The sequence below is a fragment of the Sarcophilus harrisii genome, chromosome 4 (assembly GCF_902635505.1).
Source record: "Sarcophilus harrisii chromosome 4, mSarHar1.11, whole genome shotgun sequence".
NCBI classification, from domain to species: Eukaryota; Metazoa; Chordata; class Mammalia; order Dasyuromorphia; family Dasyuridae; genus Sarcophilus; species Sarcophilus harrisii.
The window spans coordinates 348614759-348636272 of NC_045429.1; the positions used below are offsets into that span (position 1 = coordinate 348614759).

The window sequence follows — 21514 nt, forward strand, 5'->3', positions numbered from 1 at the left end:
GCAACTAATGCCAAGGTTATCACCCTGGGAGTGAATAGGCTTTTCACAAGAAAAAGCATTTCCAGGAATTTGACTTCTGAGACATTCCAAGAACGGCTGTTGTTCTGAAAGAGACATTTCTAGACTCTTGGGTTCCCCTCTCCAGCCTCACTGACTGTCCCACCCTCCATCTAAAGCCATCTTGACTGCTAGCTGGAGTTCAGACTCTCTGCATTGCCTGTGACCATCAGAAATGAAAACTGAGATGTTCCTTTCTCCCATCTCACACTCAACACCCTCCACCACCGCCACCAAATACACATATGTCCATTATGTCCACAGTCTTTCCATGTTTATGGAGAGCATTGGGGACAGAGGAACAGGCTTAATTTAAGCTACAGAACCAGCCTTAGGCAAAAGTGTAATTGATAGGAATTCCCTTAAGTCTTTAGCATCTTGATTTTGTCCCTTTTGTCCCAGGGGATACCTGTCCCTCCCCCAGCAAACCCCCAACTCACTTTTTTATTCCTCTCCCTTCCCATCAAAATTAACTGATTTCCAGATAAATTTTAAAAAGATGAGCTCAGCATTTCCCAAATGAATTTAGACATAATGTAATTATGAGCTTGAAATATAGGGGACCCCTAAATCATGGATTGTGAGAAGCTGGGGGGAGAAGATAGATCACAAATAGAATAACTGGGAGAAGAAAAAGTTGGGGAAATGTTAAAGCAAAACTGAAAAAAATTGAAGCTATTTTTTATCAGTTATTGCTGCACATGAGTAATGTTGATATATTTTATACTAGAAGGGAAAAAAGTCTTTACTCAAAAACCTTTCATGTCTCTCCAGAGTCATTAGGATAAAATGAAAACTCCTAAGTCTGGCATTTAAAGTTCTTCACAATTTTTGCTCTGACCTACTTTTCCAGTCTTATTTCATATTAATCCCCAGTCTTGGCCGCAGACAAAATGCTCTGTTGGTTGATGCTGGAATATGACCTTACATCTTCTACCTTTGGGTTGCTCTGGAGTCTAGACTACACTCTCCCCACACCTCCTCTTCCCAGATTCCAACCCCTCACTTCCTTCAAGACCCAACTCAGGTGCTGCTTTATAACATGAAGCCTTTCTTGGTTCCAGCTCCTTTCCCCAATCCAAATTATTATCACAACTATCCTTTGTTAAATTACTTCTAATATGCTCTGTATTTACTTGTATATGCTTTTTATTCACTTCCCTTTCCCCAGAAGGCAAACTCTTTGAAGACAGGAATACTACTTGAATCTTTTTCTTCCATCTTACACAAGTGAATTGCTTAATAATAATGAAATGAATTCTTGTAGGACTTCCATTCCTGATGGACAGAAAATCAGAATTCCACCGAGCAGTCTGGGAAACAATACTATCTATCTATATATAAATATATAAAATATACCCAACATCTACATATAATATATAAATATCTATCCTTTAATAATAGATTAGCCCAGTTAATATGTTACTATCCCAGGTAACATTTGCATTTTAATGGTCCCCTCTTAGAAACTGTTTCTTAACTCAAACAATTCTAATGGTGGCAAAGTCAAAGGAAATCACTAGGAAGATGCTTTGGAGCAGGCAGGGCCTTTCTGTGTCCTGCATTTCACATCATGACCTTGTTCTCTACAGGACACCTAGATTCAATGCTGCTCCACCCCAGCTGCCTCCTCTGCCTAAAGCACTCTCCTTCATCTCCAAATTACCCCCTGTCCTTTTTCTAGGTCCCTCTCCTACTTGGTCTACCGGTCCTGGCTAGCAAGAGGGACCTTTCCATCAGGATGATGAAGCTGCTCTAGTCTCTCCAGCCTCACAACAGCCCATTTCCAGAAGTAGCAAACGCCAAGGATTTTAGGAGTCAAAAAACTCTTGGGATAGAGAAAATCTCAGGAATCACCTCATCCCAGAACCTGACTCCCAAGCCCATTATCATCCTGGACTTCATTTCTATAACACCGCTGCTGTCTCACCTGAGGGCATCCTTGATCCCTCCTCTTATTAATGAAAGCCTTATCAAGGGGGCCCTCTATTTTGGAGAGAGTGCCTGGTCAACAAGCTGACCCTTCAGCTCTACTTCTGACTCTCTAGACTTCCACACCATGCCCTCACACCAATACCTTCCACCCTTCCACCCCATACCTCCTACCTCTCTTTTATGTGTTATCTTCCAACATGGGCAGAGACAATGTTTCCTTTTTTTTTTTTTCTTTTTTTTTTTTGCTTCTGTTTGTATCTTCAGTACTTACAACAGTGTCTGGCACACACTAAGCAACAAATGCATGTTTTTGCCTTTCCTTGCCTTAATCCCAAACACCTGTGTTTACCCTTTGACTGGACCCAGGTACTAGGTGATCTAACACTTTTATGGGGTCAGTGATTTTGTTCTGAAAGAGCCTCCCCCAGTTTCAATCTCCCTTGGATTTCCTGAACTAATAGTGCTATATGACACAGGCAATTAAAAAAAAAATTTTTTTTCCTATTTGAATTTGAAATAAAATCATATAATGCTTTTGTAAGAGACCAACCTTCCTAGTTATGTTTTGCTTAAGCTAACAGGAGTAATTTACCTTCCCTAAGCAAACACAAGCTGGGTGACAGGAAGAAAACAGCCTAGGGAAAGGTGCTCGGTGATGGGAGAAGCCAAGCAGATAATTAAGGGTTCACTAGCCTGGAAACAGGTATCACCCTCTCTGTGAAAGGACTCTTTTAACCCCTTAGAAATGCACCTTCTTGGATAAAAAGCTGGGGCAAGAAAATGGGAAAGAAGCAAGAATGGAGGCAGAAAGGAAGTGGTTGACCTGAGTCTCAGGTCTCTTGAGGTCAGACTTATCCCTCAAACCATGACTAAAAGTTAAGAGTACACCATGACTTTATTATATGAATTCCTATTAAACATCTTTAAGAAAAAACAACAACAACATCACATGTGGAAACAAAACCTAACATAGCAACCAACACTCACAAAGCTCAAGATTGGGTTTCCACCTTATAAATTCCCGAAGTAATTGGAGGTTTATTTGTTTAAAAGACTTTTCATATATTCCTCACTGCACAAACTTTGCTAGAAGTGAACAACTTTTTGATTGCAAGAGAAATGAGTCTCTGAAGATCGCTTGCTTTGGCTATTTCCATCTCACCATCCTTCTCTCTGGAGGTTCAAGAGAGACTGGGGGCAGACTCTGGATGTTTTGTTTTCCATTTAGTTTTGGATAAAATGATTCACCAAGGCAGGTCCCTTCCCTGTTCTCAGGGAATAATAGATTCCGGGATCCCGAGTGGGGACCCTCTTGGGCCTTTAGCCTGTGTCATATTGGCATTGTGGAAGGGGAAATCACTGTCCCTCTGGCTGGCTGGGGTTAGGGGTGTTGACCTCTAGATGGAAAGATCAGGCAGCTTTGGAGTCTTGTTCTCTTCTTGTTGTCCTCGTAGGGCTAGAAGGAAGGCACAAGTGGGTGGGGAGGCCTTGGGAAAACCTCGAAACCAAAAAGATCCTTTTGCTGGGTAAGGGACCTGAATGAGGAGGAGAGCTTGCCAGCTACGAGGGAAAGGAAGGAGAGGAACAAAAGGGAGGGAGGAGAGAAAGAGAAAGGGAGGGAAAGAAGATGGCCTTTCTCTCCTCAGCTGTGAATTATTCATTCCTGTGCCAAAATGCCTTCTGTTACCTGTGGCCCCACTCCAACTTCACCCCTAGCAACCTCTGCACACACTTCCAAACTTGGTTACATTTCATAAGCGGTTCCTCTCCCCTTGGTAGCTGCAGGCACATTCCAGGGCCTGGGCCTGCCAGCCAGCAGACCTGAGTACATTCCAGGCCCAACCACTGACCAGAGGAGCCGCCCATTCTGGAATCCTTCCTTCTTTGGGCCCCCCAAGGGTTTGGGGTAGAGAGCACTGGAACTTGAGGGATGAAGAAGGAGAAATTATGAGTCTATAAATCCTTTCTCCCCACATAATCGCATAGTCTCTCTCTCTCTCTCTTTCCCCTCTTTCCCCTCCTTTCTTGCTAGGAGAAAGAATACTATAAGAATAATCTCATTTGATCTTGATTTCCTGCTAATATATCCCCCCAAATCAGCTATGGACTTCCTCCTACTACCCCACTATTAACAATAACCAAGCTCCATACTGAGCAGTAGAGATTTGATGCTTTAGTGAAGCTGAAAACCCCTCCCCTAAAAGCTCTTCTCTTTCCAAGCTTCCTGATTCCTCAGATCAACTTCTCCCTATCCCTGTAACAACCCACTAATGTGAAGAGGCAGAGAGAGTAAACTCTCTGGGACAATGAGTAGGTTAGTGAGAGAGTGAATAGGCCCCCTGTAGAGCTTCCTCTTAGAACAGGTTTCTTCCCCACCCTAAACAGGACTCAGCCTGCACTGAGGCCAGCTTTCAAGGCTAAGCAGGTGATACCCAGGGCAACTCCACCCCTTGCCCCTGCACACTGTATTAAAAAAACAGCTGTTTCTCCACTGTTCTTTCTAGCTCAGATAGCCTCACAGTTTAACATTTTCTGCTTATGAGCATCAAGCTCCTCCCTCGAGATCTAGGGTTAGCTTAATAAGAGTGCTTCCAGAGGATAGGGGAAACCTGCTCCCCTCCTCTGCCAACTAGAGCCCTTCTTCTTCTTTCCCCCCTTCCCTTTTCCTTTCCCCCATCATCCAGCCTGCAGAGTGTCTTGAGCCTAGAAGTCTAGCCCAGTAGTCAAAGTAAAGCACTGGTATCATGCCCAATAGCTTTCTACCGCTGCTGACTCCGTATTGGACAACTTTCCCCCATTCTATTTCCCAACAGGAATAAGGGAAACAAGTGTTCCATCCTGTCTTTGTTCCAATTACAGATAATTAGAGAGGGTCCCCTACCACTACCACCAGCAACCTCCAATATAATAGGTGAGAGTTTTCCCTATGATAATATTTCTCTGCTTATGGCACAGTGGGAAGAATACATGGAACTCTGAACTAGGAATTATAGAACCTGAGTTCAGTTCCCATTTCTGTCAAAAAAAAAAAAAAAAAAGTACTTGTGTAATCTTGGGTGGATCAATGAACCTCTCTGGACCCTAGTTTCCTTATCTGGAAAATGAATGGTTTAGATTACATGACTTATTTCCAGCTCTAGAGCTATCCCTCTAAGCCCCTTTTTCTGGGAAACACAACCTTAGGGAAAACTTCAGGAAACTTCTCCCAGTTAGGCATTCTGCTCTAGATCATCACAGAAAACCCATCCCCTTCTGCTACCCCAGTCCAAGTGTGGTTTTCCCATCTGTCCCTGTTTCTTCATCCGTGTGGCTGAAGGACCTCTCAACAGGGAACAAGAGTGGGAAGATGGGTCTCATCCTGAAAAATAGCAGCCAGGGGCCCAGGAAAGAAAAAGAGCAGGGTGTTTGAGAGGGATGGAAAGATTAGATGATAGCTCCAATTCTTCAGTGAAGTCTAGACTAGTCTGAGAGAGAGATGGGGACTTGAGGGGAGAAGAGGATCCATTTTGTCCTTGCCCATACATTAACTTGGGCCTGTGCTTTATGTGTCCAACCCTCCCACTGATTGGACCTGCTCCTTTAGGGAGAGGAATGGTGGGAGGGAGGGAAGGGAAGCCAAGAGGCACAGAGAGACATTTTAAAAATGGGAGAGGAAAATCCCCCTCTCCTCATTGCCCCTAAAACAACACAGCTACAAGAGAATACTGTGATTGGCAGCTGCCTTTGGCAGGGGAGCCTCAGATGCTTCCTCCAATCACAATGTGGCAATCCCAAAGTTCCAAAACTCTGCACAAGAGGGGAAGAACAAGAGGCAGTTGGAAGCAAAGCTTCGGAGGAGCAGAGTGCTCTAGCCGGAGAAACTTGGTGCCTCAATGCTCACACACCCTCTGTCTTACTGCAGCAGGTCCCGGCAGCCAAGGCCAGGCCTTCACTATTTGGCTGCCCGTTAGGACATTTCATCTCCGGTGAACTCCAGCACCTGAGGAAAAAGATAAAAAAAAGTTTTGTTGGAGTAGGTGAAAGAGAGGAATTTTCAAATTTCTACACTAAGTGAGTTTTCCTGAGCACTAAACCCACAGGAGATCCAGTGATAGGATTAACAGAAAATAAGGAAAGGATTTTGACCACCTTTCTTTGGGACTGTCAGAGCTCCCAGTGGTCTCTGGTTCTCCCATCTATTAAGTTTCACATGGAAACAGTGGTATTGGATCCAGGCTTTTGTTTAGATGGGTGAAGATGAGAATAATAGGAAGGGATTTTTAAGTAGAGAGAATAGCATGAGTATATTTATATGTATATTTATAACATATATGTCTCTCTCATATATAAATACATATATACATATCATATATGTGTGTGTATGTGTATAATCTATATACAGAGATATATAGATAGTCCAGCTTGGCTCAAGTTTTAGGTATGTAGGAACAAGAAAAAGAGAATGGACTTTATTCAATAGACAAAAGGAAGCTTTTGCAAGTTTTTGAGTTGGGAGGAGGGTGTAACAAGCAGTAGATAGAGTACTGGGCCTGGAATCAAGAGATTCATTTTACCAAGAGTTCAAATTCAGTCTCAGGCACTTACTAGCTGAATTACTCTGGGCAAGTCACTTAAACCTGTTTGCTTCAGTTTTCTCATCTGAAAAATGAGCTGGAGAAGCAAATGGCAAACCACTCTAGAACCTTTGCCAAGAAAATAGGGTCATGAAGAGAAAAACACAAGCAGAGCTTATTTAGGAGGCTCTTTCTAGCAGCCATGAGTAGAATAGACTGAAAGGGAAAAGAAACTAGTTTGGGAAATAGTTTTTGATAATTTGAGCAAAAGATAATAAAAGGTCTAACCACTGTGGAAAACAATTTGGAATGGGGGAGGGGGAGAATGATCTAAAAGTGCATATCCATTGACCCAGAGATTACATTGCTAGACATCTACTCCAAGAAGATCAAAGATAGAAATTAAAAAAAAAAATGCCCCATTATTTGCCAAAATGTTTGTACCAACTTTTGTGGCAGCAAATACTAGAAATGAAATGGTTGTCCATCAATTATGGAATAACTGAACAAACTGTGGCTAATGAATATAATAGAATATTAGGAATATAATTGTCCAATTATGGGAGACAATAAGAAGCAATGAATATGTGGAATTCAGAGGAAGAGGAGAAAGCTTGTATAAACTAACACAAGGTGAAGTAAACAAAACAATCAACACAATAACGACAATAATATAAATGGGAAAGAAGAGAAAGGAATTAAAAGAGCTGAATGCTGAGTAATTATAATGACTAATCCCCAATAAATGCGCCTCCTTCCTTTCCAGGGAGAAAGAGAAGACTCTGAATGCAGAATGTTGCATATGCAGTCTGACTAGTCCACTGTTTTTTCTTTGTTACAAAAAAGGACGAGTGGAAAAGGGAAAAGCCAGAAATGACTGTGATATAAATATAAAAGGTACCAATAAAGCATAAAAGAACTTTGAAATAACAAAATTATTTTTAAAGGTTATGTAGGCTCTGATGAGGGTGGACATGTACATGTAAAGGCAATAAAACTACAGAACTTATGGAGAGAGGGGAAAGAGGAAAAAAACAAGGATGATTTTAAGGTTTTAAGAATGAGTGACTAATATGAAAAGATGCTCCAAATCATTATTGATCAGAGAAATTCAAATTAAAACAACTCTGAGATAACACTACACCTCTCTCAGATTGGCTAAGATGACAAGAAAAGATAATGACGAATATTGGAGGGGATGTGGGAAAACTGGGACACTGATACATTGTTGGTGGAATTGTGAACGAATCCAACCAATCTGGAGAGCAATTTGGAATTATGCTCAAAAAGTTATCAAACTGTGTATACCCTTTGATCCAGCAGTGTTACTACTGGGCTTATATCTCAAAGAGATCTTAAAGAAGGGAAAGGGACTCACATGTGCAAAAATGTTTGTCACAACCCTTTTTGTAGTGGAAAGAAAACTGGAAATTGAATGGATGCCCATCAATTGGAGAATGGCTAAATAAATTGTGGTATATAAATATTATGTAATATTGTTATGTAAGAAATGACCAGCAGGATGATTTCAGAAAGGCTTGGAGAGACTTACATGAATTGATGCTAAATGAAATGAGCAGAACCAGAAGATCATTATACACAGCAACAAAAAGATTATACGATGATCAACTCCGATGGACATGGCTCTCTTCAACAATGAGATGATTCAAACCAGTTCCAGTTGTTCAGTAATGAAGAGAATCAGCCTCACCCAGAGAGAGAACTATGGGAAATGAGTGTGGACCACAACATAGCATTTCCACTCTTTCTGTTATTGTTTGCTTGCCTTTTTGTTTTCCTTTTCAGGTTTTTTCTTTCTTTCTAGATCTGATTTTTCTTGTGCAGCAAGATAACTGTGTAAATATGTATACATATATTGGATTTAACATATACTTTAACATGTATTAGACTACCTGCCATCTAAGGGAGGGGGTGGGGGGAAAGAGGGGAAAAGTTGGAACACAAGGTTTTGCAAGGATCAATGTTGAAAAATTCTTCATGCATATGTTTTGTAAATAAAAAACTATAATAATAAAAAAAGAATGAGTGACTAGTAGAATGGTGGTTCCACTAACAGATATGAATGGGGTCATTAGGAGGAAGAAATGGTTTTGAGAATGTTTTATTTCATTTTTAAATTTGATGAGTTTTAATAGAGATCTCTGCTATCTAGGAGGCATGTCTAATTGGTTGTTAGAAATAAAACATTTGAGAAGGAGAAAAGAAAGACTAGAAATATAAATTTGAGGATTTATGGCATAAAGATGATCATTGAGGTCATGGAAATAGATGAAATTATGGAAAGAGAAGAGAAGAGAATCATGGATGAACCTTTGCTAACACTCACATTATAGGGGGGAAAGAGTTACAAGAGGAGAAAAAGAAAAAATGGATTAAGAGACTGGAGAAGAAATAGATGCATATAGTGAAGCCAAGAAAAAAATTTCAAGATCAAAGAGGTTAGCAATAATATAAAATGTTACAGAGAAGTCATGGAGGATAAGGACTGAGAAAACCAATTGGATTTAAATATTAAAAGTGACAAAGTAACTTGGATCAAAGTGCAAATTGGAAAAAAGTCTGATTAAATAGAACACAGGAGTAAATATAGAATTAGTACATAAAGAAAAGTGAATGTTGATGACTTGAGAATTTGAAGACTGAAATTAAAATATATAATATAGCAGTTAGAGTAGCAAGCATGAAAGGGGGAGGGGGGGGCTTTTTAAGAACTGATGAGATCTGAGCACTGTTTGTGGGTCAGAAGGAAGAACAATTGAGAGGGAGAAAGAGAACATCCAAGATGGGGGGGGAGCGGTGCAGGGGAAAGTCAGAGATAGGGGAGAGAGAGACCCAGACAGACACACATAAAGAGAAACAGATTTCCAGGAGGAGATAGCAAGAGATGGGATCAGGGTACAATAGCAGGCAGGCTTAGCCTTGGGAATTCTTTTTCCTGTGAGACTAGAGGAAAGCAGGAGAAAATGGGTGACGATAAGAAATATTGTGAAATATGGAAAAGGACTGTTAGAGGAAATTTACATTAGATGAATTCCACCTCATACAAGAAGGAGATAATATTATCTGCTGGGAAAAGGAGACTTAAGAGCAGGATGTATAACGGAGAGAAGAAACATCTAAAAAGAGCTACATACAGTGAAGGTCCAGTTGAGGGAGCTATGCTCCCATGGACTAAGTAGCTCTGGTCTTTGCTTAAGACTGCTTGTTTATTTCATCATCTTTTAGCCTATAAGCTCCTTGAAGGCAGGTATAGCAAGTCCTTTATGATGCCCATATAGAACACTACCATACAAGCTCCAATATTATACAATCTATTTATGCTACCCATCTGCTGAAGGTGACAACAATCCAAAAATAAGACTAATCTTGGGGGCATGGAAAGGGAAACTTCTGAATGAAAAGCAGCTGTGAGAATGGGGAGGTGGCTCTCTTGGATGGCTGAAAAGTCCTAGGAGGACCCCAAGGAGAACAAATGTCTTCAAATGGCTACTTTCCTTGTCTTTCTGGACCAGGTGTTCCTAAACATTTTCTGCTCACAGAGCTCTCTGACAGTCTGGTGAAGCCTATGGATCCCTTCTCAGGATAAATGTTTTTAAATGCATAAAAATAAAAAACATATAATTACAAAGAAAACCAATTATATTGAAATAATTATCAAAATATTTTTAAACAGGTTCAAAGATATTAAATGAAGAACCTCTGCTCTAAATGTTTCAAGTTTGAATAATTTTTTCTTTTTGCGAGACTGAAATTGGTTAACAAAATAGGGGATTTTTAGCCTGGAAAATGAGAAGGCTTAAGGAAAAATGAATGCTGTTTTCAAGTATTTAAAGGGCTGTCATATTAAGGACAGAATAGACTCTAAGATTAGATTAGACCATTTGGTTCCAGGAGCAATGGGAGGAAATTGCAAAGCAAAGGCAACATCTCAATGTCTGGACAAATTTCCTAACAATGAGAGCTGTCCAAAAGTAAATGGGCTTCTTGGGAAGTAGTGGATTCCCACACTGAAATATTTTAAGCAAAGCTTGGATGACTACTGGTTCAGTGTGACAGAGATAAAATTTTTGTTTAATTATAGATTGGATAGATGGTAAACTGAGATCCCTTCTAATTCTGAAATTCTGTGACTTGTTAATTTAAACTTCCCCAGGGCTTGGTCTTCTATTGCTGCTGCCTCTATCTCTAGTGCTTAAATACTTTTTTTAAGTATATAATTTTATCTTTATTTGAGAGTATTATTTGGTTACATATACTTTATAGCCCTCCATAATATAGTTCCCAGTATTCTTTCCATCATTATTATGTATAATTCTCCTTTCTGTACTCTTTATTTTAGTAAAACTGGCCTCCAAATAGTTCTCCATTTGCTAAACTCCTGCCTCCATATACATGCTATTGCTAATATCTGAGATTAGTACTTAAGGGAGGAAAGTTTTTCACACCCAAAAGGCCAACTACATATGTGGGGTATAGGGGAAGCTACAGTAAGAGAAAGAGAGAAAATGGCTTGGGACATCAAAGAAAATCTTCAACTAATGCTGGGTTTTCATTCTACCTTTGTCCACATTGTGCCCTTTGCCTGAAAAATTCCTACCTATCCATCCTATAGGGCCCAGCTCAGATGCCTCTTTCTCCATCAAATCTTCTTGATTCTTCTCCTTAGAAATGAGCTTGGCTTTGTGCCTGTGCAGATGTCCTTTGACATTATATTCTGTGTCAGTTTTATGCAGATATGGTCTGAATTATGAGATGCACGTCTTTTCCATCTTTTTGTCTCTCATAGTAACTAACCTTGGGCAAAGTGAATGCTAAATAAATATTTGGTGTGAGAATGAATAGTAATCTGCTGACCAAAAGCAGTCCCAAGGCAGATTCTAGGACCCCAAAAAAATTATTCCTAAGAAAAGGAGGATCACAAGCTCATAGGTTTAGAGCTAGAAGAGACTTCTGAGGCCATCAGAAGTCCTCCTTTTTTGCATATGAGAAAACTGAGACTCAGAGAAATTAAGGGATTTCCAAAGTCACAAAGGTAGAAAGGAACAGAGCTGGGATTTGAACTAGTCATTTGTCCAGATATAGACCCATAACATGAACTGGAATTTGCCTCCAAATTCAGCATTCTCAAGTGTGCATGCTGCTTCAGATGATATAGGATGACTCAGGATGCCAAGGAGAGGGCATGATAGACCCTCCAGCCTCAAACTTCATCAGCAACCCCTGGCTCACCTCTTACTGTCCTTCTCTGGGTGCTTCCTCCTCCTTGAGTGTCTCCTGCTTCCTTGCCCGGAAGTCTTCTTCTGAAAGGCAAGAAAGATGCTCTTGTAGGTTTCATCCTTCCCTATCGCTTGTAGCCCAGTACAGCCCTATCCCATTAAGAAATCTTTCTAGAACTTGGCTCTTTTCAACAATGAGGTGATTCAAGACAATTCCAATAGATTAGTAATGGAAAGTGCCATCTGCATCCAGAGAGAGAACTATGGAAACTGAATATGGATCAAAATATAATATTTTCACCTTTTTGTTGTTGTTTGTTTGCTTGTTTTTTCCTCTTCATCTGATTTTTTTGCATAGCATGATAAATGTGGAAATGTATTTAGAAGAATTGCACATATTTAACGTGCATTTGGATTGCTTGTTGTCTTGGTGAGGAGAGAGGGAGGAGGAAAGGGAGAAAAATTTGGAACATGAAGTTTTGTAAAGGTGAATGATGAAAACTGTCTTTGGATTTTTGAAAAAAATACTATTTAAAAAAAAATTTTAAAGAAAAAAGCCTTTCCAGATTAGGCAACAGAAATGCTTCCATTTTTCCTTGCATACTTTTTACCTGGATTGACATTACTACTTAATCTCACACCATGATACCTGTATCTTGTGACCTAGGTCTAATAATGGCTCACTAGACCTGTGATCTATGACCTGAGTGGAATAATTTCAACTTTTCTGAGCTTCACTTTACTCAACTATAAAATGAAGGAGCTAGACAATAGCTTTAAGAAATCACTTTAAGAAAGTTTCTTCCGGCATTCAAGTTCTTCCACATCACATAAGATTCTCCTACTATCCATGGATGACCACTATGCATAAAAGCAAATAATTAAGAGTTGACTAAAATTTAACATACTGCCTCAAGAGGTGGTGGGGTTATCTCCTTGGAGGTCTTCAAGAAGAATCTGGACAACCACTTGCTGAGTATTTTATAATGGAAGAGTTCCATTCATGTTTGACTTGAATTAAATATCCACTAGGGTTTCTTCCAACTTTAAATTCTGTGATTCTACGAAAGGTAAGAACCATCTCTTCTATATCCTAAATCTGAGCTCTGGCCTCTATTCTCCCCCCCCCCCAAAAAAAAAAACCTCCCAGAACAAAAATCCATCACTCCATTCTCTCTTACAGCAGCTACCTTTTCACTGATTGGATTTCTCAATTATTCCAGGATAGGCATCAAACAAGGTATCTCTCCCTTTGTGGCCTAAGCATGAGGTTGGGATTAGGTTGTGGGCTTAGAGGAAGTAGCACCTTTTATCTCACCCAAGTCTCAGAAGTTTAGGATAACTCAAAATGAGAAAACAACCATGTTTGTTTTGGGGCCAAGATCATCAGCAAAGGTTATCATTTTAATTCAGTCTGCAGGATACTAGAGTGGGATAGGAGAGTCTATGGCCCACCTATCCTACCCACTGACTCTGGATACAATATGACACTGTGAAAAGAACACTAACTCAAATCAAAGGAGCTGGGTTCAAATTCTGCCCATGATGTTTACTATCTGTGTAAACTTGGATAAGACACTTAACTGCCCATGGGCTTCATTTTCTTCAGCTATAAAATGGAGACAGACTAGATGGCTTCTGAGGTGCCCATGATCTTATCTTTGATCTTATCTCCAAGTTTACTAGTTCTTTTGTCAATGTGTGCTTCAAGGGAAGAAGATGAAGCTTTATTTGTGGCTAGAACTTTGGTGATCAGGAGATAGTTTATCCAGTGCTTCTGGGGTCCAGCTGGTGAGGTTCTGTTAATTACTCCCCTCTAGCTCCTTCTCTAGTTTCTTTGTGCTTCCTCAATTTTGCAATGTGTATAGAATCCTCCCAAGATCCTGGCCGAGAATCACCAGTTTCAAGAAGTTGACCATGTTGGACAAAAATCCAAATGTCAGCATTCTATTTTTGGAAATTTTGTCCCTCCTCCCTCTCAATCCCAGTAGGTTAAGTCCTTACCACACGCATGGCCTTCCACGTCATCCAGGAGATTAGCTGTCGATGCTGCAGTCCCCAGCCTGCCCTTCCATTCAGGAAAACCAATCAGTTGCTTGGCCCATGATGCTGTCTACATCCCATTCTGCTCCCTCCAGCCATTCACCTACTAGGTGCCTATTCACATCCTCTCCAGACACTGGGTTCCCAGTCTAGATCCCAGAGTTTCCTCCAACTCTCTCTTCCCTTTGATTTCTCTCTCTTGAAAGAGAGATAGACTTCGGAGTATAACAGTTGGTATGAGGTATCTATGGTATCTCTTCCCATATTACAGTCTATGGCTCCCATTTCTCATAATACTCTAGAGATTCTTCACTGCTTATTGAGCATGCTCATTTGTTCCCATGGAAGTCTGGGAGCTCCGAGAGGTTCCCCAGAATCCCTACTCTGTACTGTACCCAAGTAAGGACTTGATAGGAATAAAGAGAAAACCTTCTTATTAATTTAAATATGAGACAAAAGATAGTGCTTGAGCTTGGTATCTTTGAAATAATGGTGTGGAAAGGATTATGAATTACCTCAATTGGTGAAACAAAAAAAAAAATGAGACTGTTTGTACAAAGATACAGATTTTCACAGATTGTGGGATAGCTTCCAGTCATCCTTAAAAGATGTGGGATGGCCTGTTGGCCCATCTTCATTCCTCTTTACTCTGGCATCCTATCCTCATTTCCTCATTTCATTGACCCATCATTCAAATGTTAAGACTAAGCAATGTGAAAGAAAGGAATTGCTAGAAATGAGGAACAACCAAGGATGAAATATTGAATTGAATTGACAGAAATGGGGCTAGATACCCCATTATGACTTGGGGAAGCAGCTAGCCACATAGAATCTAGTTGGGTACCTCACCTGTTTTAAGAACTCACATTCACATCCTCTATTTTGAGAGTGTGTGTGTGTGTGTGTGCGCACACACACACACACACACACACACACACACACCCTTCCTGACCAGGGAGGAGCCAAGGATACGACTGGTGCTTCAACAACTGTTTTCTCTTTGTCTTCCTCATCTTGGTCTTCTCAGAGAAGGCCCTGGCAAGTTCAAACAACTTCCTCCGGGTGGCTGTGAGCAAAACAGGAGGGACAGAAATATAAACGACTCTAGTTGGCACTAAGGGGCTCAGAGACTTAACCCTTTCTGATCTAATGGGCAGGGAAAGGAAATATAGTTTATTTTTTCTTCTTGTTCCCCCTTTTTTGAAAGAGGGAAAGCAGTTTAACTGTGAAGGGACAAGGAAAAAAAGGATGTAGGACTGAGGCTGAGAGAAGGGTACAGGGCTGGAAGGAGGAAAGGAGGAATGGGTCAAAGAAAAAGGAGAAAAAAGGATATATAGGACTGGGGCTAAGAAAAGGGTACAGGGCTAAGGATGGGGGAAGAGGGAATGGGTCAAAGAAAAAAAAGAAAAAAGGATATATAGGGCTGGGTTTGAGAAAGGGGTTAAGGGGCTAAGAGTGGGGAAGGAGGAGAAGGGGTCAAAGAAAAAGAAGAAAAGAGGATATATAGGACTGGGGCTAAGAAAAGGGTACAGGGCTAGGAATGAGGAAAGGGGGAATGGGTCAAAGAAAAAAAGGAGGAAAAAAGGATATATATATATAGGATTGAGGCTAAGAAAAGGGTATAGGGATGGGGTGAGGAAAGGGGGAATGGGTATATAGGTTTGGGGCTGAAAGAAGGGTACAGGGTTAGGGATGAGGAAAGGGGGAATGGGTCAAAGAAAAAGGAGGAAGAAGGTACAAGGATAGGAGAGGAAGGAGACATAGGACTGGGGCTGAGGGGAGGGCACAGGACTGGAGCTGAAGGGAGGGAAAAGGCTGGGGGAGGGAGAGGGCACTGGACAGTGCCAGGAGCTGTAAGAAGAGACTGCCAGAAGGTGAAAGGGTCAAAGAGAATACAGGGACAGCTGCTGCTTAAGGAAGAAGGGGTGCCATCTGAGACTTGGCCAGCAGGGGCAGCATAGGACACCCCAAAGGCCATGGCAAACAAGCCAAAGATCCGGGCATTCCTCTTCCTAACTCCTCCAGAACAAATCAAGTGCTTTTCTCCTCCCTTCTTTGCTCCCTCCCTCTCCCTCCCAAGAAAGCAGGGTTGGTTCTAGGATTTCCATGACTAATCCCTGATCTTCCCCGAAATGGAACCTGAATCACCCAATCTTTGTACTTTGGGGGCACAGGAGGGAGAGCAACACGGGAAGAATTGGGTGCCCCTGAGCACTGGTGAGAGACTGGCACAGCCTACCATGGAAAAATGCTGAAAAGAGCTGGGGCAGGGAAGGGGGGCACTCACTCAGGCAGCCGGGTACAGGGTCAAGAAGGACTTTTAAAAACTGCACAGGAAGGAAGGGGAGGTGTGGAACAGATAAATGAACCCTTTTTTAAAAAGCAAAATAATTTCTCCTGCACTGTGCAAGGCTAGGTTTGACTTTCTGCAGAGGGACTGGGCTGAATGTGGGGTGGGGTGGGGCGGAATGTTAAGGGATGGGAGGAGTTTGGCAGCAGCCACAGATTTACTTTCCTAAGCATGTCTGGCTGTTTGGCTCTAGATGATGTGAACATGAGTTTGCATTCCCTATGCACATGCTGATTAGCTGGTGTGCAGGAAATACTGGGAGGGCGGGGGCTGGGGAAGGAGAAGTGGGAAAGGGGAAAACCACTAGGGAAAGCCAGCCTGGCATTAAAACCTTACTACAAACAATCAAGAGTTGGCTATGGGGCAAAAGCCTGGGTGGTCTTCCTCCTCCTCTCCCTTTCCCGTCCCCTCCCCCTTCCTCCCACCCCCTTGTGCCTAACAGGCAGGGAGGACCTTCAACAGAGGGGAATACCTGAGCCCTGAATCCTGGGCACTCCACCCTGCTGTCCCAAATGGGACACTCACATTTCCCCATGTGCTTCAACTTGTCCCTGAATAAGGCATCTTCAGACACGGCAGGGTTGGCTTCGCTGGCTCCCAAGGCAGCATCACCTGAAAGGGAGCACCCAGGTGAACAGCAGCAGCCAAGGGCTCGTGACCTCTGAGGCACTAGGAGAGGGATGGGTCCCCCTGAGTCGGGCTACGAAGGGGCTCGTATACTGAGGCCCTTTCCATGGTCCGATCCCCAGCCTGTCATGGCAGGGGTCACCAAGTCCTGGCTATCGAGGGCAAGTTCAGAATTGCAGATCAAGGTGGAACATGGGATAAAAAAGAAATTATTTTCTGCCCTGAGGAAGTTGAAAGCAAGAAGATAAGCAGTTACTGCTGCCCTCTCCTTCCTATATTCTGGAACTCCCTTTTCTTGTCAAATAGGTTGAAGGAAACAGGGATGCTTGGGCTGAAAAGACTAAGGGGAACATGAAAGTATCTTCGAGTATGTAGAAGGAGTTAAGACAGAAGCAAAGGCAAAACTAAGAGCAAAGAGGCCAATCTAGATTGAAGTTAGGGAAAACATTCTTAAAAATTCAAGCCATCCAAAAGCAGAATGGACTACAATGGGAGATGCTGGGAACACTCATCCTCCAAAGAAGGCTTCAAGGGCATGGCACTTTCCAGATAAGTAGCTTGCAACCCTCCAATTCAGTGTGTGCCCCCTCCTTCTCCTCCACCCAGGTCTTAAACTAACTAATGACCTGCTCCAGTCTTCTTTCCAAAATGAGATAAGCTGCTGCTACCATAAACTCTATACTTAGCAAAGGGGAATGGGGCATAAGGAAAAGCAGTCTTCTGGGAAAAAGGACCACCGGTGTCAGAGACAAGAGTGGGAAGGAAAATAAAGGGGAAGAGGGTGATTCAGACTGCTACCTGCATGTCTGTCTCTCCTGCCTATTCAAAAACTAGCCCTCCTTTCCCTGTCCTTCCCCAGTCATTAATCCCAAGGTCATCCTGCCTCCTAAATTCTACTCTGAGGTCATTACCAAGTTCTCAGAAGCCTAGTAGCCTTTGGTTAATTCAGGATCAAAAACAGAAGGGTCATTAAGACACCCTGATATATCTCCGGCTACATCTAAGCTCCTCAGCCTTCTGCTTACTAATCAGTTCTCCTGGATTTTCTCTCTCCAAGCTGGGATTGGTTTAGAGCACAATCCTTCTGCCCTCCTTTCAGTTAGGGGGAAATGTCCTCCCCTCCTTATTATATCTTGGATGGGGTAAGTCCTTGGCAGAAGCTGCTTAAAGCTTCTAAGAGAAGCTTTCTTCCTTTGAGAGAGAGCAGTTATGAGAAGCTGAGGTCCAATATTAAATAAAGGTTTCCAGACCATAGGACCCAAAGAAGACAAATCCTGGCTTTCAATATGCTTTTAGTCTAATGTAATAAATAAGAGTTCACATTAACTTTTTGGAGCAGCTTGGGATCTCATGGGTAGAGAGAACTCCCTAATTATCTTATTCTTCTTTTTCTTTTCTTTTTCTATTTTTTAAGGCAATTAGAATTAAGTGACAGGTCCAGGGCTGCATGGTTTATAAGCTTCTGAGGCCTGATTTGAACTCGTCCTACTGACTTCAGGGCCAGTACTCTATCCATTGCTCTACCTGGTTAATCCTTATTTTTCTATTCATATTCCCAGCACTTTGCAAGTAGTGTTTAATAAATGCTTTATTTATTCATTAATTCATTCCCCTTAGCCAGAGCCGATGGAGCAGACTGTATGGAGAAAGCAGGATCTGAGCTGACTCCTAAAATGCAAAGAACCTTTAACTGGAGAAGAAGGGGGAAGTATGGTGTGATTTCCTTGGTATTGAGGAACTCCCAGTAAAGCAATCCCTTCTATTAAGGAAGATCCGCTCTAAATCAGTCTATATGTATTGGAAGGAAGCTTGAATATGGGCCTTTTCTAATTTCAAGATTGCCCAGGAATTGAAAACAGCTAACAAAGTACTTTCTTCCCAATAACTCTGTGAGGTAAATATGTATTGTTATCCCCATTTAACAGATGAGCAAAACAAGGCTCAGAGACATGAAAGTGACCTACCCAGGGTCACATAGTTCAAAAAGGCCTTGGCCAACTAATAAATGAATACTTTGCTTCCTTGACTAAGGATTCTTAACTCTTTTAGTGTGTCACGGATTCTTTTGGCAAGTAGTTGAAGCCTATGGAATCTTTCTTAGAATAATGGCTTAAAAGTACATAGGAAAATCAATTATATTATAATATATAGATAGATAGTAAAGCAAGTTCATGTATTATAATATATAGATATTAAAGCAAGTTCATGGACCCTAGGTTAAGAATCCCTGATCTAGACAGTCCTGGGGCCAGGGGCTAAGATGGAACAATGGGAGAAAAGTAAATATATTTTCCAGGAAGGGCACACTCCTTTATCTACAAGGAAAATAGTTGGTCTTTGGAATTGCCCCCCCACCAACTTTTCAAACTTTTCTCCCCTGCTCCTACTCTTCATGAGGAAGAGTACAAACTGAGAAAGAAAATTATAAATCAATTTCACTAATGAATATGGATGCAAAAATGCTAAATAAAATACGAGCTACCCCAATATATTACAATTTCCTTTATTATGATTATGATTTCCTTTCTCTGCATAAGATAATATGTTTGGTGGCTCTTCTCTTACTCTCACTACCCCAAACCAACCTTCCTAGAAGTAGAATAATTTAAGTCCCCTCTTCCCCACTGGGCAGCTAGGTGGCGCAAATAGATTGGAATCAGGAGATTCATCTTCATGAGTTCAAATCCAGCCTCAGACATTTTTAATTATCTATGTGATCCTGAGCAACTCACTTAACTCACTTAACTTCATCTATAAAATGACCATGAGAAGGAAATGGCAAACCACTGGAATATCTATGTCAAGAAAATCCTAAACAATATCACAAAGAGTCAGACACAAATGAAACACGCAAACAACAAATTTCCCACGCATTGACCTAGTTCACTAAGATGAGGAAAAGCTTTTCCCCATCTTTAAAAAGGAATTTCTTATTCTTAATCTTCCCTTTGCTCCAGGATCCAAATCTGAAATAACAAGGAAAGCAAGGGCTGGGAAGGGGTTGTAGGAAGGGGTATTCTTTTGAAAGGCCTCTGTTCAATTTAGGTCTTAGGTAGGAGAGACAGCTGGGGCCAATGGGGGTTACCTGTGACAGTAGATGGAAAACCAAAGTCATTACTGACGGCCATGTTGCTAGATTTGGATTTCTGGGACTCATATTTCAATCGATCTGGAAAAGGAAAAAATAATCCCCTCAGGTTATCTCACAGGCTGGATGCCCTTGGATTCATAGATAAGTGCACCAAAGGTCTGGCTAGAGAAAGAGGTCTTCACCTTTTTAGTGTCATAAACTTCTTTGGCAATCTGAAGAAATCTATGGACCTTTCCTCAGAATAATGGTTTTAAAGGCACAAAATAAAATATATCAGATTATAAAGGAAACAAAATGTTGAAATATAGTTATCAAAAAATGTTTTTTTTTTGGTAAACAAAAACAAATTGGACCTGAAGTTAAGAACCTCTGGACTACATACACATACACAAACTGCCCTAATTATTGGACACTCTGTGATGAAATTCATGAAAAGCAAAAAGTCCTTTCCTCCCTCCATTCCCAGCCTCCTACCCCTCTCTAGGGCGAGGAGGAAGTCTCGGTTCCTTTGAAGCTCCTTCATGAACTCTTCATTCTGAAGAAAGAGGGCAATCCGCTCATCTTCTAGGTACTGCTTCCACCGGCATTCCTCCTCCAGGTTTCCCACCATGGGTTGGCTGACTTCCCCAAGCCCTAGCTTTGGGGGGCCACTCTGGGTATTCTGCAGAGAAGAGACAGGCACTGCCATGAGTGTATGTATGCAGACATACATAGACGCCTAACCAGCTTTTTCCTCAGAATCCCATGAGATGCTCACGAGCATGCTTCCAGTCTAGTTACATTAAGAGGGAAGAAGTAGTCAGGCTCCAAGTACTACCTCAATATAATAGTATAAGATACTGGTTTATGAGTATGTACACACACACACATACACACACACACACACACACACACACACACACACACACCTTCATTCCTGGTCCTGAGCTAGGAAGCTACTCTGTAGTTAGAAAATTGTAGAAACGTAAATTTAGAACTGGAAGGGAAATTTAAGGCTATTTAATACAATTTTACAGATGAGGAGGTTGAGGACCACAGAGACAAAGTAACTTGCTGATGGTCACAAAGGTATAAAGTAACAGATTAAAATCTGTTCAGGTCCAGAGTTTTTCCCCAGACTGCTTTTAGTCATAACTTTTCATAATATGGTCCTAAATGAAATGGGTTCTGACACTTGCCCAAAGTTAGAAGGACTCAGTTGCCCCCAGGGCAGGTGAAGAAATCACAAATATGTGCTTGAGAATTTGGCATGGTTCTATGCTCTCTATTGCCATCCCAAGTCCTCAGGCACATATTCTGTGGAACCTCACTAGCCACTGATCATATCCTCTTGCCTAAGTCCTATCCATGATGAAGACTTTCCAATGGAGAGGCTCCCAAATCCCTGCTTTCCTAATATGTGCTCTAAGTATTTTTTTATATGGTGGATATTTTATATCAGGACATCTAGACCAAGCCAGGAAACTGAGAAGAGGTTTCCTGTTTGAGGTTGCTTCCCTCTGAACCTCAGAGTGAACAGTCTGAACTCAGAAAATTGGGAAGTGAAACGGGCAGATGCCAAATCTCTTGCCTCTCTATCAACAAAACAGAACTTCTGGTCTGGTGAATGGGGAGCGGTGGT

The 21514-nt window shown here is 41.5% G+C and overlaps 1 protein-coding gene across 8 annotated transcripts in view; it reads right to left on the reverse strand.

Annotated features, from left to right (window-relative positions):
* Positions 1-2868: 2868 nt before the first annotated feature.
* The window catches only part of CUEDC1 (CUE domain containing 1), a 121556-nt gene continuing 102910 nt past the window's right edge, over positions 2869-21514 (reverse strand). For 4 of the 8 annotated variants that reach the window (XM_031966457.1, XM_031966459.1, XM_031966456.1 and 1 more), the window contains 7 exons: positions 20368-20554; positions 19888-19971; positions 16701-16787; positions 14798-14891; positions 13787-13850; positions 11796-11866; positions 2869-5971 (listed from right to left, as the gene is read on the reverse strand). In XM_031966457.1, the coding sequence (XP_031822317.1) occupies positions 5869-5971; positions 11796-11866; positions 13787-13850; positions 14798-14891; positions 16701-16787; positions 19888-19971; positions 20368-20554 (690 nt within the window). In that variant the 3' untranslated portion in view covers positions 2869-5868. The remainder of the gene's footprint in view (positions 5972-11795; positions 11867-13786; positions 13851-14797; positions 14892-16700; positions 16788-19887; positions 19972-20367; positions 20555-21514) is intronic. The other 4 variants (XM_031966460.1, XM_031966463.1, XM_031966462.1 and 1 more) reach the window with 4 other exon arrangements.